The sequence below is a fragment of the Myotis nattereri genome (genome assembly GCF_964212035.1).
Source record: "Myotis nattereri genome assembly, chromosome: 6".
In the NCBI taxonomy this organism is placed as follows: Eukaryota; Metazoa; Chordata; class Mammalia; order Chiroptera; family Vespertilionidae; genus Myotis; species Myotis nattereri.
Window position 1 is genome coordinate 20465901 of NC_138081.1, and position 18751 is coordinate 20484651.

General features: G+C 39.4%; 1 protein-coding gene across 1 annotated transcript in view; it reads right to left on the reverse strand.

The window, feature by feature from the left end:
* The window catches only part of OPN5 (opsin 5), a gene marked incomplete at both ends in the record, with an annotated part of 29524 nt that extends 16684 nt beyond the window's left edge, over positions 1-12840 (reverse strand). Inside the window, 4 exons of the mRNA XM_081094646.1 lie at positions 1204-1538; positions 5255-5425; positions 8894-9013; positions 12711-12840. Coding sequence (XP_080950772.1) covers positions 1204-1538; positions 5255-5425; positions 8894-9013; positions 12711-12840 — 756 coding nt within the window. The remainder of the gene's footprint in view (positions 1-1203; positions 1539-5254; positions 5426-8893; positions 9014-12710) is intronic.
* Between the last annotated feature and the right edge of the window lie 5911 nt (positions 12841-18751).

Sequence of the window (18751 nt, forward strand, 5' to 3'; positions counted from 1 at the left end):
ATCTAATATTGGATGTCAACTGTATTTTAATTTTTTAAAAAAGAATCTTTAGCTTAACTGTGCAACCAAGAGATCTTAGAACAACTGAAAGTCAGCAACTTGGAGAGAAGAATGACTAAGATGAAGGCCCTGACTTATTAGGAAACCATCTCCAGTCAAAAAGGAATTAGTAAGGGAACTAGTAAGGTCCCTGAGACCTTGGTCCTTAAGGTAGGTGGTGATGACACCTGAAGGTGAGCTATCCATCAACATGGTTGATTGGGATACCAGAAGGAAGTACTAGAATTTCCATCTACATTTACTTTTATCTTTAAAATATAAGATGGAAAGTCCAGTGTACCAATATTAATTACACAGCTTGATATTATCTGTATGTCATTTATTGTGATAGTATGAGCTGAAAAGTATTTTCCACATGAGGATGAGACGTGATGAAAGTGTAAAGAGAAAGAAGAAGTTATGGTTTATTTAACATCTTTTATGCACCAGATGATAGAATAACATGTTTTACCTCATTACATCTCCACCATAACCCAATGTGATAGATTATACTCGTGAAGAAATAGAGATTTAAACGTGTCTAGCTTTGGGTCACAAACCTGGCAAATGTTGGTGATAAAATTAAAACCCTAGTTAGTTTTCAAATTATCTGCCCTTTTCATTATGTCACAATATTTAAATTGCTGCCAACTCTGAAAACTAGCATTCACCAGGGGACTCAAACTTGCAGAAATTGCTCCTGTGTTAAGTTTCCATAGGAAAGCAGATGTATTAAGTTCTTACTCTATAAATAAAGTGTGAGAATGTCCCTAATCATGTCCCCAATCAAAGTCCATACAAAACAGTGAATTCTGTGAGGCATTTTATAATTCATAAAAGTTATGATTCTTATGCTAATAACTTATAAGAGCCATTACTATTCTGTCCAACAGGGAGAATAAGTCTCCATAGATCCACTGTATAATTTTGGTAAATATTACAATTATTGTGTGTATGTGTGCATGTATGTGTGTGTATGAATGAGAGAGAGACAGAGACAGAGAAAAGATATACCACAAGGTTTAGATAAATAATAACAAAGCTCAGAAGGACATAAACAGTAGAGATTCTAAGATCTCCCAGTCTCCAACATTCCCTATCCTTTTTGCCCTTTGAAGTTTTAAGTGATTAGAAAACACCTCTGTAAATGATTACCGCAGTTACCTTGGTCAGTTTCATTTCCAGCATGTGGCTGCCATGGATCCGACTGTCAAAATGAGCTACTTTTTTGGAGGAGGACTTAACCTTGGCAATGATCTTCACGTAGGAGAACACAATCACAGCCGTTGGGAGTAAGAGGCAGAAGAAGAGGATGTTCAGGATGAAAATCTGACCCCCTACTGTGGCCTGGGCCAGCCACCAGTCCAGGGTGCAGGAGGTTCCGAAGGGCTCTGGTACGTAGTCCCCCAGACCTACCAAGGGCATGGTGGTCCAGAAGGAAGCATAGGCCCAGATGAATGCCAGGCAGATGTAGGTGTGCTTCCTTTTCAGCCAAACCCCTGGAGGTGGAAGAAAACCATTACCAAGATATAATCTGCCCTCCACCCAAATACCTCCCCTCGATATGTCAAATTCCACATCCAAAGAGTTATTCCATTAGCTTCTGGGAGAAGTGGTCAGATAACTGAAGCCTGAGGGAGAGCGGAGGGAAGGTAGGAAAGTTCCAGAGCTGGACCTTTTTCTAAGAGAACAAAATTGGAAGTGATTTCACAGGGATAGTTTGCTCTAGACATCTGGGAGCCTTTGGAGAGGGACATGACAAAAGCTGGGGAAAGAGGACAGAAAAAAAGATGAGAGGATGCTGAAGACAGTGGAGGATCTTGGGGAAGCATCCAGAATGAACTTTGAGATCCTATTCAATGCAAGAGGCCAACTGGTAGACTGAACTAAAAAAGGCACGCATTAGTGGGTCATCCAAGGTAGAATCAAATGACAAGACAGTGCTTATATTTTCTGCATGTGTACCCTTCTCCCTAAAAGCTTTTGTGTCTCTCATTTCACTTGTCTTCCTAAACACTTGTCGAGCGGGGATTGGTGGGCCATTTATTGTGGCTGTTTGAGGTGACATTGAAATGGTTGACTCTGCTTGGTGAGGGCAGATTTTGAATCTTTCAACCTTCTGAACACAAGAGCCACACTCACACAGCCTTAGGGGAAGAGGGAGGAAATCTAGGTAGATGGTATCACATTCTACAAAATATTCTGTGAAAATATTTTCAGGAAAATGAAACAAAAGAAAAAAACATAATGAGCTCCATTTGTCAGCACTAGTGTCTATTAACTAAAAGAGAATTCCAGAAGGAAAAAAACAGTGCAATCATCTGGAAGAGCTGTAAGGCACTGGTGGGCATTTCCCAAAGTTCAACACAACCACCACGAGCAGGTTGGCTGCAGCCCATGGGAAATTATTTCCACCCCCTGCCTATCACCTCAAACCACAGGGCCTGAGAAGTGACCCCTTCCTGCCTTGGTCTTACAGTAGCAGAAAAGAAATATCAAAATATATTAATAAAAAAAGAATGACTTCTTGGGCATAGACTCAAGGTCTGCCCCCTACTTAGTGCCCTGTGAGGTTTGGGAAGGTAGCAGGGCCTACTTCTCAATTCTAGTATTTGACCTTCACGGAACCCGTCAATGTTAGTGTTCTTAGGAGTTAAACGGAAGAAGTAAGACTATATTGCTTATAGGTTTTAATAAGACTAAGTGAAATAATGCAAAGCCTCTCTTGCAAACTATAAAGAACTACAGTAACATACATTTTTCACTCCTGGGATTTGTCTCATTTAGTGCTAACAAGAAATAGAACAGATTGTTTATATACTCTATTGTCTCTATTTTTTCAAGTACATGGCATTTAAAAATTTTTTGAGCACAAGCAGATAGGGATAACAACTATATATGTCAACTCTTGGTTATCCATTATAATGGATAAAACATGGGCATGGAAAATCCCATATATTTAGGGAATGTGCATAGGCATACTTACAAGCATTTATGGTTAGGGTTACTTGGTGAGGTGTTTTATACTTACATTTGAGTATGGTGAAAGGCTGTCAATACAGGAGGGAGTAGATTAGTAGGTTGGTTCTGTGTTGCTCCAGAAGTCAGAACTAGGACCAATGGGTGGAGATTACTGGGAGGCAGTTTTGTCTTAATATAAGGAATAACATTGTAACAATGATAGCAGACCAATCAGAGAATGGGCTGCCTTGTGCAGTAGTAAGCTCCCCGTCACTGGTCACTGGAATTATTCAAGAAGAGGCCAAGTGGCTGTCTGTCAGGGATGTCTTAAAACAATTTATCACATTATATGGGAGAAAGGTCTACATATCCCCAAGCCATCTTCTAATTCCAACAGTCTAAGACATTGTGTGGAGGGTTCAATAGTGTGTCAAATCAAATGATGAGACCATCCTATGGCAGTTCCACCTTAGAAGAAGCTAGGAAATAAATATACACAGTTCCCATAGGAGTTATGCCCAGTAATCATTCTAGGGATGGAAAAGATCACCTCTTTAATTGACACAAAGCCTATGTTTAAGAAAATATTTAAAAAGCAGAGACATTAAGGCTTCATATACCTCCAATATTCCCAGGAAGTTTAACGTTTTGCCTTCTTGTCTATAATATATATAAATATCATATTACACTATATATTATATCAGATATAATATACTAGTGCAGCGGTTCTCAACCTGTGGGTCGCAACCCCTTTGGCGGTCGAATGACCCTTTCACAGGGGTCGCCTCAGACCATCCTGCATATCAGATATTTACATTATGATTCATAACAGTAGCAACATTACAGTTATGAAGTAGCAACGAAAATAATTTTATGGTTGGGTCACAACATGAGGAAATGTATTTAAAGGGCCAGAAGGTTGATAACCACTGTACTAGTGTATACATGTCCACATTTTTCTTTTTTATTGACTTGCTTGGGGTGACATTGGTTACTAAAATCCTATAGGTTTCTGGTGTAGAAGTCTATAATACATCATCTATATATTGCATTATGTGTTCACCACCCCAAATCAAGCCTTCTTCCATCACTGATATGACCAAATATAAGATTATAGAAAGAATTTGACTCTGAAGTCATTTAGAATATGTATAGTTGTATATTTTATCTTATTGGGAATTTTAATTTAATCTATTTCTATTGGAAGTTTTAAACTGTTTACAAAAGGAGATACAATGTTTAAAAAAAATAAAAGAATGAGTGCTGGATTGTGAAGATGGTGGATCATGACCCTTCCCTTTCCTGTGCATGATTTCCTTGGATTTGGGGACTGTAAACTTTTAAAATATAAAAGAAAACCCCATTACATTGAGAGTGGCAAGTCAACTCAACCTTTCCCACCTCGGGCTCCAGACTGTACTCTGTCCCCACGGTCACAGTCACTCTGATTGGCAGATTGAGAGACAGAGCAGCTGAATCCAGAGGGAGCCAAGATTATTCCCTGGCTGCCCTTGGTTCTCAATATTTAACTTATGAGCCCATAAGTTAAATGCATCTATTGTGGGTTCAATAAGTTCCCAGAACCCCAAGAAGTAAAGGTAATAAAAAGTTATTCTAACATGTGGAATATTCTAGTCACTGAAAAAACCAAAAACAAATAAAACAAAACAAAAACTCTAGCCCCTGGAAACTTGGTTATTCTTGGCGCGTCAACTCTTCTTTCTACCTATGTACCAATAGCACAAAAGGGGCGTTGAGCGACGTTTCTGTGTGTGTCCTTCCCTGCAGACCCAGCTGCCCGGCTGTCTAACTTAGAGGCAGGCCGTTGAATTCCTCATCTCTGCCATCACAGGGAGCCTGGGTGTTTGAGGAGAATCACAAACAGCTCATACAATTACACTTACTGTGTGGGAACCAGCTAAGCATCACGGACCTAACATCCTTCCAAAGCATTTTGTGTCCTTTGTCTGCATGGCAAAACATGGGAGAAGCTTACACACTTTACACAAGGAAAGGATACTTTTAAAAGCAAACACCAGACATTCTTATACATGTAGTATTAAAAGAAAGCCACATTGATACCAGTTCAAACCTTTAAACATATGCTAGAATAAGATAGATTATAAATACACATACGCTTGAGTATTAATGAGTTTATGAATTATCTTTGTTTATTGCCTATGGGTGAAATACGGACAGTTCTGACAAGCCATCTAGCTTTGACTATCAGGGAGTTAGAAACTTTCCTACTTACCGTAAGATAAATAGCAGATTTTCAGGTATCGATCCAGGCTGACAGCAGTCATGGTGATCAGACTTCCACAGCCAAAGAAAAATCCAGCCCATCCGTACCAGCGGCAGCCAATCCAGCCAAACACCCAGCGGTGACAGAAGCAAGAGATGATCGTGAACGGTTTGCCTACAACTAGAGCGCCAAGCAGTTTGTGAAGGGAAGTTCCCTCCAGTTAACACTTACCCACCTACCTCAACTCACTGTTGAGTTACATCTTAATCAAACAAGAGATAGCTGTTTTAGTAAATGTTAGGTTCAATTTCTTTCCAATCAGGCCCAGATTTCTGGGATTTAAACTCTTTATTCCTTTTGCTGCCCATTAGTTACATTGTTGTTGCTATTCATTTCCTAGAAAATATTCTTTTACAGGTGGTCCCCCACCAATGATGGTTCAATGTAATGATTTTTTGACTTTACGATGGTGTGAAAGTGATATGTGTAATAAATAAAGTACATGAGATATTTAATACTTTTATTGTAAAACTAGAGGCTCGATGCACAAAATTCATGCAAGGGGCTCAGCCCTCGCAGCCTCGGCTTCGTCCAGAAGGTCATTCAGCCATCCAGTCTAATTAGCATATCATGCTTTTATTATTATAGATTGGCTTTGTTAGATAATTTTACCAGCCTGTAGGCTAATGTGAGTGTTCTGAGCATGTTTAAGGTAGGCTGGATGGACTAGGTTAGTGCATTAAATGCATTTTTGACTTACAGTATTTTCAATGTGGGATGGGTTTATAGGGATGTAATCCCGTTGCATGTGGAGGAGCATCTGTACTTTCATTCCCAGCTTGTTCAGTCCTTACACTCAATCTCCACCTCCCTGAAGGGAATGTGATCACAAAGCTCTTCAAACTCTTTACCTGACATATCTGTCAAAAGGGTTCTGGAACCTTACTGCATGAGGAGAACCCAGTAACCAATATTCAACCGATATTCAGTGCCTACAGGTGCTGGCCTGTCCCATCCCTCCCTGGAGTGCCCCTTCCTTGGTATACAAAGATATGTAGAAGTTCCTGTTAGTTCCGTCAGTTAACACGTAGTTTTGAGTGCATTCTGTAAGCTGGACACACATCTCCCCCAGTTGTCTAGACAGCTAAACACACTCATCTTGCTAGACTGTGCACCCTCAGATTCTGAGAGCTTCCTAACCCGTGTCAGCAAGGAAACCGAATGTAAAAGAATTGCTTGTATCCAACAAGTAATTATTCAGTGCCTCTTCTATCACAATCAGAGCAAGGTGCTAGAGAACAAGATTCACAAATTCATGTTTTAACAGAGAGCGCAGACAAAAGAAACAAATCATTTGTAGTGTAAGATACGATGTAATGGGATGATAGGTAGTGATTTGTGCTGTGAAGAAAAATAAAGCAGAGGAAGGGGATAGATAGAAATTGTTGTTTACATAATGAGATCAGGGAAGACCTCTCTGAGGATATGACATTGAGGCAGATGCCTAAATCAGTGGAAATATCTTGAGGGAAAATATCCTAGGCAGAGGAAATAGCCAATTCAAAGCTTGAGCTAAGTGTCTGCCATGGGTGCTGAAGGCAACAAAAGACAAATGAAAGTGACTCGCTTGGGGTAATTGGTGTCAGTTGTGCCTTCCACCCATTAACAAAAGCTATTTTAAGATTCCTTCTGGAGCAAGCATTTGATGAACCTTTGCAATGTCACGTAGAACGTCTCTCCCTTCTTCGCTTAGCGGAATGATAATGAACCTATCTGGTTCTGGATAGCTGAAGGAATTGTTTGGTTATGTTTTGGTTGCATTGTTTTGATTTATTTGAATATTAATGTCCACGACTCAAATCCCTAGATAGTCTGATTTAATTGATCTGCAGTGAGTTCAGGCTTCAATATACTTTTTTTTTTAACTCCCCCAGGGGATTCTAATACATATGCATGATTGCAAGCCATTGGTACTTAAACAACAAATGCTAGTTGTACAGATGTATAGATACCTGGTCTCTAGGATGTGCTTGCTTAAGGTGCTTATAATGGAATATCGTTGACTAGTACAAAAATAATACAGACATAAACATATTTTAAGGTTTATTGGAAAAGGAAAGTGTATTAGAGATATCCCTCAGAAGTTGAAAAAATGATCTGAGAACCAGAGGAAGCTATCACATGGAAGAAAATATTTCCCAGGGAATTACTCTAAAGACATATGCAGACTGATGAGGTGGTTTGTGCCATTCTAGTGCAGAATTGCTTAGTTGAGTGCATTTTCAATGTAAACAACCGTTTAAGGACATTTTACTCAAGCCTAGTCTAATTCAGCCATAAGCATCAGTGGGGTATGATTTAATGATGAAAGAGGTGGCTGAAATAGCAGGTTTCATTCTGGAGGAGATGTGTGCCCAGTTTACAGAATGCACGCTTCAAGTTCTTTATCTTCAGTACCAGGAAGAGAACCATCAGGGGTCAGCAGGGCTAGCTGACCAGGAGAGCTGTCATGTATGTTGTGACAGCGCCATCGTGTGGCAATAGCAAAAATGGCAGTCATCTTGCAGCCTCGAAAATTCCCTGGGGTTCATCTTGGCTATTTTCACAAAGCGGGGCCTGACATGTCATGCTCCTCTTAATGTGCCTGTGTATTTCCTGTAAGAGTTCATGCTGTTTAAGTCTGTCCATGCTGAGTAAAACCTTTCCAAATAACCTACACCATCCAACTCTCAGTAAGAGGGCAGCACCTCACCGCCATGTGATAAGTACTCAGTAGGGCAGGCTTATTATTGGGCCTTGTTTCAGAGATTGACAGTGGCAGGAAGATCCCCATGTGAAGAGAGAAACAAATATCAGGAAATATTTTTCAAGGGGATGCTTTAGATGGGAAACTTTTAAAAGGATTTCAGCAGAAAGAGGAGTGGATGTGTGCTGTTCCAACTCCATACCCCTAACTCTAGTGATTGAAGACCCTATGTGCTAAATAGCAGCAGGCCGTGGGCTCCAGAGGCACATTTGAATGTATCTAGGCAACTCGGGAATTTTAAAGATGAAAACAAAGGGAGGTGATTTTTCCCAAAGTCATTCATATTTGTAAAAATGAATTACAACTAAAGAGAAACTTTATTCCAAATTCTTCATGGGTTACCAGCAGCCCTTCAGTTTTCAATTTTGGACTCACAGTAAACGCATCTGAAAACCCTAGTTTTAAATATCCTGATATCCAGGTGACAGTCTCAACCAATTAAATGAAAGTTACTGGATATAAAAGGTGCTTATTTTAACAGATTTCCATATGGGAATAAAGAGGTGGAATGGAGCTCAAAATAGTGATCTACAGCCTGCTGGTAAGTTTCTGTTTTCTCAATCAGTAAGCCCTACTACATATGGGGGTGTCTGAGGTATCCTGTATTATTCCAGATGGTCTCCTCAACATCTAACATGCCTGACACATGGAAAGAGTTCAATAAAGGCTGAAGGAATGATTGTTTTAGCCAGACAACACTTTGTTGACTTACCACAAAATGTAAACATGACTTGTGAAGGGAGGAGCAAAGGAGATGGGATGGGGTGGCTTCAGAGTCAGGGAGGGCTTTAGAACGGGACACAATTCAACCCTCCAAAGAAAAAACAGCGTGATTGTGTTACCTGAGATTCCCAGGTCACAGACTGCCAAATTGACAGTCATTATTTCCGCCGGCCTCAGCTTCTTCTTTCGTCTAGAGGACATATAAAGGACATACCCATTTCCAACTGTGGACAGAATCCCTACAAAGAAAAATATAAATCCCTGTTGTTAAAACTGGGATTTAGAGTTCACTCAAACACGAAACACTTCTCAGTTTCAAAAACGGACACCATAGGGTTAGAGGGTGGTGAGAGGACTCTACATAAAAATCTAGATTAAGAAGATGAAACAAAAAGCATGAGTGACAGGTGAGGGATGGTTGCCTCCAAAAGGATAGGAACCAGGGATTATAAAACTGAACTTACCCAGAAAAAGGAGCCATAACTTCCCAGTCAGCCTAGGAGGGTGTGGGCATCTTAACAGTCAGTGCTCGTACTGGTCCCCGGCAAAATATTTCCTCAGGCATTTGTATGGAGTATTAACTTTCTAGAACTCCCTCCCTCTGATAAGATGGGTTAGCCCCTTGGCTCTTGGTAAGTCCTGAAGATAAAGTGACCCAAACCGAACTAGCTCCTTTCACTATCGCTGCGGACTCTGAGGGATTCAGGAGAGGCCGAGGCCAGATGAAGCTGGCATGGCCTAAGGCCAGGAAAGGTCATCTCCTAGGGACACACCCCAGGACCACAGCCTCCTGAGGACATGTGGACATTGGTGTCTGCAGCTGCTACTGGAATAGGTATCGAGGGGAAGTGGGTGACAATTGATAATATAGGCTCTCCCCTCCCACCAAAGGGAGAGAAAGTGACCCTCAACCACCAACCTACAAACAATGGTATCAACGTGTTCCCACTTGTTTTTTAATATCCTTTCATTAATGACTAATTGACTGTGGCATTACAATGAAACTGTTCCAAAGTTCTTACAAACCCAGTTTAAATCCAAAATGACCCAATCCCTACTGACTTTATTTAAGAAAAGAATACACCTACTTCCATAGCTTAACATGTAGAGTAGATTTCTTCAGGAATTCTTGCTTCATAGTGTAGCTGTGTATAAATGAGAATCTGGTACAGCTGCCTTTAGTAGTAAGGAATAAGGAGAGTATTAACAGGAGAAACCCAGAGTTTTCTATTTTAATTTCTACCTCTCCACTATAATTCATTTGGGAGGCAAGGAGAAAAGTGTGCGTTTCAGCTGATGGTATGAAACCACCAGGAACTGGCTGCCCTTCTTAGGAAGTTCTGATCCCCGGAACAAGGCTGCTTAATGGGCCCTTAAAGTCTCTTTAGCTTTCTTAAGGCAGAAGAGTTAAAAATAGAAAAGAGTATGGAATTCTAGAGCAAACCCACTACAGTGAAACCTACAGCTCATTAAAGGAAATCAGCTAGCAAGGCACACTGGGAAATTAAAATGTGGAAACATGACTTGAAAAATTATAAACAGATGCCATCTACTTGGTATCGAAGGAGATTGAAATAAGTATGCATATGCATTTGAAACACAAAGCTCATTTAAATACCCTTTGTCTTTCTATATTTCTTTTGAGAATATTGATTTTCTTGCTTTTCCTTTCTTAACTAACTCTGATTCATAAGGTTTCACCCAGTGCCCAAAGCATTATCCATATATAGTCAACTCACTATGAGTTGCATTTAGATTATCCCACAGGCAATGTTAGCTGCATGGGGGTATCAAGAGAATGCAAACTGATTTTAAAGGATAGTTAAAGGGAAATCAGGTTAAGAAAATAAAGGCTAAAGGGGGAACATTTTTATAAGATGAAAATCCTGACTCTTTCTGTGAATACAAAAATATAAACTCTTATATATTGACAGATAATAAACTAAGTCATAGTAAAAGAGTAGAGGATGGGAATGGGTCTGTAGTTTATTTCTCCTCCATTCTAGTTTTATCTCTTCATCTCCCAGTTTTCCCTAAGACTTCCAGTATTTAACAGAGTCCACCAAGAATGTCATTCTACTCTGGTTCCTTAAAAGGAATCTAGGTACATCCTGTAATCCTGTCCTAGGAGGGTATGAAAACCAGGTACAGGACCAAGCCCAAGACCTGGGTCTAGGCTGAATCCACCTCCCTCCAGCTGCCCCTGACTAAACTGAATGTTCTGGAACATGTCTTGGCTTCACCCCCAGCTCCCTAAGTCACTTGATGATCCCCTTGGGGACTCTTTTTAGACTTATTTTCCTAGCTTGAACCCCAGGTGCATTCTCTGAATTCCTGTGAATTAAGTGAAAAATTCTCTGGATTCCTCTTCCCACAGCCACCCTAGCTGCCTCTTCTCCCTGGATCCCTTCTGCCAGGGTGGGGAATGGACAGCTCTCCCTCCCTAGGTTGTGGTCTCGGGGAAATTGGTCAGGTTAAAGATGCTACTTTTTAATTCATTCCTTGCAACTAATTGAGACAAATTCAAGTTATATGATGTCTATTTTTTCTGTCTTTTCTGATCGTTGAAAGTACTTATGCTTAATAAAAATGCCGTGTGGATTTTATTTCCAGATAGATAGTCCCCATGTGGGCAGAGAGTTTGTCCACTTTATTACCTGCTGTTTTCCAAGTCACTTAAACTGTAGTGAAGAATGGGCATTCAGTATCTATTTGTGTGTGAAAGGATGTGGAGGCCCACTCATAAAATATAGAATTTCAATCAGTTTCATAGTTACTTCTAATAAAGCCAGGGACCCAGGGAATCCCTGTGCAGCAGAATTTCTTGATTTCCTTTGAATCAGGCAGTGACCATAGAAGGGTCTCCAGACTTTTCTAGTGAGTTTTGCTAATTTCAGGAGTTTAAATAAAAGTCTTATCCAGTAATAGACAAGAGAGAGGGAGAGAAAGAGAGAAAGAGAGACAGTGAGAGGGAGGGTGGAAGGGAGTGGAAGAAAGAGAAAGCTTGACCCAACATCTAAAAAGATGAAAGGCAGACACACCTAAAGACATAACCCACCTGTACACTGGTTGCTCAAATTTGAAACAATTTTAAATTTCAGAAAAGCATCATAGTTGAATTCTGAGTGCCTAGACTAGTGCTGCCCAATAGAAATATAATGTAAACCAGAAATGTGAGCCACACACACATGCAGTTATTTTTTTTTTCTGGTAGCCTCATTAAACAAAGTAAAAATAGTACAAAATTAATTTTTATATTTACTTAACCTAATATATCCAAAATGTATGGGTAGGACATGTCGTCATTTGTAAAAATGATGAACAAGCTATTTTACATGGTTTTTCTGGTGCTAAGTCTTCAGTGCCTGGTGTGTATTTACACTGTAGTGCATCTCAGTTTGGAAAAGTCACAGCTCAGGTGTGTGCTCAGGAGCCACGCGGCCACCGCATTGGATGGCACAGCCTGGAAGCCAATGTGGATTATGCACAAAAGCCTTTGGCCCTGGACTGACACCTATTTATTATCAATCCATCTTTTCAACTCTCACCCAAATTACTTTATCATGGTCCATTCTAAGCTTATAATATTTTTATTATATCAAAGCATTTTTTAGCAAGCAAAAGCCCTGTATTTAAATAAGAGCTCATTATCATTACTTTTCTTATTCAGAAGACAATCTCACTACCAAAATAATGAAAATGAAGTGTAGTCTCAAAGTAAATTTGTTTTTGCTGTAAAATTCTTTGAACCATCAAGGGAATTTTTATCTCGACGAATAAAGATAATAGAGAATCCACCCCATCTTCTGCCTTCCTCCCACTTTCACCTCCATTCAAAATATCCACGTGAGTGTTGGAATCTTTGTGCAAAATCAACATATCAGCCCAGGAATTTTCTAGATGCAGCTTTTGCACAGAAAAATTAAGGAAGCTTACCGATTATTGTTAAGTAAAATCCAGCCACTAAATCCGCTTCCCAGGAAAGTTTGGAAGCAAAGGGATCTCCGTCTTGAAGGTAGTGTGGCAGGCCCTCCTCCGGGGGCAGGGCAGTGTGGTTTAGCGCCATGCTGTTCTCAGGCAACCAAGAGTCTGAAAAGCAAATTGGGAGTGATCTCAACAAACCTGAATAAGGCAACTTGAACCATCTCATAACCATGTCACTTGTAAAATAAAGAACAATTTCCCAAAGTCATGTTTGTTTGTCTAATTAATAACTGGAGAACATTTAACAATCTTTTCGATGATCTAAATATGTCAATATTTAATTATTCAGTGTGCTGATTATCCATGCCTACATTATTTCATTTCTTCATCATGCTACCCTCTTTGGGCTACTTCTCTCCTCCTTTGGGTGAAATGACTATGAAGTTGAAGGCCAAATCCTATCCATTTTACTGCTTCTTAGCAATTTTTGTAAAGGTCTGAACTAAGAGAAGATATTGTATGGAGTTTATAATAGATAGGTAAATAATAGATGATAGATAGATAGATAGATAGATAGATAAACTCCATCAATATTTTAAATATATAGAATATTTTTTTAAAATTCAGATTATAGGTGTTTTTTTTAAAATCACACAAATTATCCAAAAAGAATCTCTATGATGTTTAGTGTATTTTAAGAGAATCAATAGTGTTGATATTAGGGTATTAAGTACAAAGGAATATAGAAACTTCACTAAATAATTTTAAGAGCTGGATTTTTGAGGAGCCATTTGGAAAAGAATTCAATTTTGGTTGTAACTCACAATTCATCCACAGGAAGATTTGGATTTAAAGTTTTCCAAAGCAGAAAGCAGCTTCCTTATTTTCCACTGTAACCCCTTCTAATTCACTTTCTAAATTTGCTCATTCCTGAATGAAACTTTGAGCAATGAGGAACTCCCCCCAAAAAAACAGCCTTTGTAGTGTTTCTATTACATTTTGATTTCAAAAGTTTACAATAAGTCTTTGATTGGCCCTGTGCAAGCATATATCACACAATAACCCCAGTACTGAAAGTTGGGAGTGCTGTGTTATTCCTTTGATAAAACATACTGCTGAGCATGTCCTGAGGAGAAATACTAAGGTGGATGGTCCAACCTGTTTTGAACTTGCTTATTTCAAAACAAACCACTAGATGCCACTGTTCAGCCCTGTAGGAAGATATGTAGGGTAGAACCTCTCACTCCACAAGTGTAACTTGGAGATGTATACCTCATAATGGGTGGCAGGCTGATTAGCAGATGCCAATCACTTTCCTCAAAAGGCACAGCTTAACCACTTGCTAATGGCCAATTTACAGCTGAAATATGACTTCTTAACCCACTCTTAACCTTCTTGGTGCCAAGTTAGCTGAAACTCCTGCCTACTTCCACACCCACAGCTCGAGTACAGTCACGTGATTAATGGCCATTCAAAATTCTTATTCCCAGGAGCTGTAGGAAGTGAAGCTTCCAGGAGAAACATCTGGTTACCGAGTCCAAGTTTATCTTCAGAACTCATTCCCCATGGATTGACCCTCCTTCTGATAAATTCTCTCCTCACTGCAGATTCCCCGTGCCCACTGGCTGTCCAGCCCTGTCCTCTACTTTAGATTCACAATCATAAAATGAGGGTTTGAGTCCAGCTGTGACACCCACCCCTAACACCCACCCTCTAACATGGAGCAGATTATTTCAATTCTCTGGACCACAATCATTTCATCTGTAAAACGGGTATTAACATTTGTACTCACCACTCATGCTTGTTGTAGAAACAATAGGATATTGGATTTGAAAGCACATTGTAAATGGGGAATCCTGTCTAGTTATTATGCTCTGGGACACTTGCTTTTCCCAAACTTGCCCATCCATGAAGACTAGCAATTGTATAACAAATTTCCTCAGGGTCCTCAGCTAAATAACTGTATGCTTGTGTGACAATGAAAATACTTGTTGAGCACCTATTTTTAATCCAACTCTATGAGATAGGATAAGAGATATGTAGCATGCTATCTACATATGTGTCCATTTTTTTACATATGTGTAGCATGCTATCTAGATGTAAGGAATATAATTTTCACTTTGGACAGAAACAGCTAATGATCAGAAAATAATAACACAAGATTGTAAAACAATAAGATGCTGCCTTATTTTGCTTTAGACAGTAATTTTTTTAAAGCAAGAAAATAAGTGTGTTATATTCATAACATAAATATTTATGGTTGAGAAATTAGGTAGATTACGTGTGTGTGTGTGTATGTGTGTGTGTGTGTGTGTGTTTGTGTTAATATTAAAATGTTTTCTTTCTATATCTGGAGGGCCCCCAGGACTTCCAGAGTAAGACTCAATATGTTGGTATTGCTAATGATGTTGTAAAACTTTGGCTTGGTTTTGAGGGGCTTTCAAGGGAAGTGAGGGGCTTTAAGGGGAAGTGAGAACGGTGGGGGGGGATTTTCAGTGGCAAAATAACATGAGCAAACATTTGGAGGCAAAAATTAACATAAAACATGTAAAGGATGGAAGGCTGGCTTCACTGGGATAGAGCGTCCCCATGGGAGGAGGGACAGCCACCTTGGCATGCTACAATAGGATTCTGTCCCAAGGGGCCTGGAATACCTGGCGTGAGTTGCTTTTGACAAATCATATATGGGGTTCCCTCCCCCCACACACTAGAATTACTGATCCAAATTTGTGCTATAAAAATAACTTGTCAACAACATATTTGAGGGTAGGCATTTCCGATTCTTTTCAAAAACAAAAATTAGATAGTTTCCTGCAGCAGAATGAGAGAAATTGGTAAAAAAAAAAAAAAAAAAAAAAAAAAAAAAAAAAAAAAAAAAAAAAAAATCCCTAAATATTTAGGGTATTTGGGTACTCTTCACTTTTCCCCATACACTAAAGGCTCATTTTCAACTCCACACTTTACAAGTGTTGTTCCCCTTCCATGTAGCGTCTGTTCCCTTTCTTCCTCCTCTATTCATACTCTACTTGACCTTCAGACCCCTGTCCAAAGTCCACATCCTTCAGAAGATAAATTTTGCTCTTTCAATAGTTACTTGAGAAAAGAACCTGTCTTCTCTCCACTTCCTAAAGTACTCTGAGGGGTACTTATTTATGCTTCATTTACTTCCTTTTTCCTCTTGCTTACCTTCACAGCCACAGAATAGCTTTTAAAGAAAAAGGGAGGAGGTACCAATGCACAGAGAAAGAGCACTGGCTCTGAGATCATTATCATTACTTTATGGCGGGGCTCTTTCATCCTCTGAGAGGGATTAAAGCAGGAGGAAGCAATGTGACCATCACAAGGGCATCTATAGAACAACACTAACTCTACTACCTCAAATAATCAATACAACCTACAGTCATAATTGTGTTTGTTCCTTTTTCACTATTGAGTGGACCTGAGTTACCTCACTGTGTAAATCAGCGGTTCTCGACCTGTGGGTCGTGACCCCTTTGGGGGTCGAACGACCCTTTCACAGGGGTCGTCTAAGACCATCCGAAAACACATATATAATTACATATTGTTTTTGTGATTAATCACTATGCTTTAATTATGTTCAACTTGTAACAACGAAAATACATCCTGCATATCAGATATTTACATTACGATTCATAACAGTAGCAAAATTACAGTTATGAAGTAGCAACGAAAATAATTTTATGGTTGGGTCACAATATGAGGAACTGTATTAAAGGGTCGCGCCATTAGGAAGGTTGAGAACCACTGGTGTAAATGAAAAGAAGGTTGTTTATTTTTTCCCCTGTTTTACCACCTGTGTTTGAAGACTGTCTATGGCCCCTAGAGTCCCATTCTACCTCTCCAGGTGCTCAGGATCCTCATCACTGCATGTCCCAGTTCCTGGGACGACTTCCTACAATCAAATACAATGGTTCCCTTGCCCTGGCCAGTGCTGCTAAGTGGTTAGAGTGGTGTGTGGATTCAATTCCTGGTCAAGGGCACGTACCTGGGTTGTATGTTAGATCCCCGGCCCTGGTTAGGGTGCATGGAGGAGGCAACCAATCGATGTCGTTCTCTCACGTGGATGTTTCTCTCTCTTTTTCTCTCTTGCTCTCTCTTTTTTCTGCCTCCCTTCCACACTCTCTAAAAAGCAATGGAAAAAATATCCTCAGGTGAGGATGAACAAAACAATTAAACAGACAACAATGGTTCTCAACCAGCTGTACATCTGAATACCTGTGCACTTACTAGTAGTTCGCTTTTTATGTTAGTTGTTGATTGCGTTCTAGTTGTTCTTTAGCTATGTGGTTTGGAGACAATTTTCAAAGACTGTGATAACTACACGAAGATCATTTCCAACAGGGCCCCTTAGTATGCAGAAGCTGCCAAATTTTGTAATCATGGAAACTTTTCTTTCATAGTATCTCCTTGTACCAGTGCTCAGAGAGAAAGCATATGTGGGGAAATGCTGCTTTAGTAAAACTGCATTAAAGAAACAACACTTTAAATAACTTATTTGTGACTGGGAATTGGAAAAGCATATTGCATGTAGAGAAAATAACTTTAAACTGAATGAAGCTTTTGGTTGCTGGAAAAATTCTGCATACCACCGGAAGCACTTCTTTGAAGGGTCTAATATTTCAGAAAAGATGTTGAGGGCATTGCTAGAGAAGCATTCTGTGTAAAAGTGGAGGAAAAAATAAACAACTTCTCAAGATTCCTCCTGCTTTTACGATTCTATGCAAACATATAAAGTAAACCTCTTGGAGTAAATTACATGTGATTATTCACATTACTCATATTAGCATAATCCTTTAAGCAACAAAATGCACTCTACTGCCCTCACATGTGCTAATTAATGGTTCTTTTGACCATGGAAAATATTTAAGACTATTCTCATAACAGCTTATTACAGAAAAATCTGAAAACATCCCCACCCTCACTACCCATAAAAGTTATAAATATTTTTGAGTTACTAGGATTAACCTGAAAAAAAAAAACCCAAAAAACTCTATGATTCCACAATAAAAATTAAAGGGTAATTTGAGACATGGCCAGACCCAAGTCCTCACATGCCTAAATTGAATGGTCTTTTTAAAAAATCACTATTTAGCTGGTTTGAAAAAGAAGAATGGCAAAGTGTCACTCCTAAGAGGAAATAAGGACAGTAAATTAGAATCAAGGATGACAGTGTAATACAGTTCAACTTTATCCAGTCTTTGAATTACTTTAAAAATGCTAGGCAACACATTTTTTTTTCTTTTTTTTTCTTTTTTTTTGACATGCTACATTTTCATTGGTTTTAAGGGAGGAGTTAGCAAAAAGCATGGACACTGTGGATGGCTATGTATGCAAAGTGTCTGAATGTGTTCTGCTCAAAATGAGCTTTCCCACTGGCCTGCTCTAGCCTCTGAAACTTTTGCCATTTTTTGTCTTAAGGCATCATTGTCCCCAAATTTATTTCTAGTTATGTATTGTCTGAGAACATAAGATTTGAATCTATTAGCACCCATGAAAACTTGAACGTGAAGGAATTAATGAGATTAAGTACTTGATACGTAGCAGCAGCCAGAGGAGCTGAAAATGGGTGTGACATAGGTTATATCCATCATGACATGGAAGAGGGAGCTGGGGACAATGTAATCCATGGTCATCCTTAAAAGAACATGGAAAGCCATGAAATGTCCAGAAAGTTAACGAAGAAGCATCCAAGAACTAGGAAAGGATGCCAACAAAAGATGAACAGCAAGAATTGAAATATTCAACCTCTAGGGATAAAATTGCTTAGTGTTAAGCCTGATAAAATGTAAGCAAGGAAACACAGTTTAAAAAAAAAAATTGGAAGTCTTATGGATGGCCTAAAGTATAGGCCTTTGCCAAGGGAATTAGTGCCCATTTTCACCACTGTCTTTAAGAATTCCCCATATTATGCCTGCAGGAGAAAGGGTTTCTGGATAAATTCATTTTGACATCAACTTTAGAAATTTGTGCCACTGACTTAGGCTGGTGTTTTATGGTGAGGGGCCAAGAACCCAGGATCAAACTTCCATGCA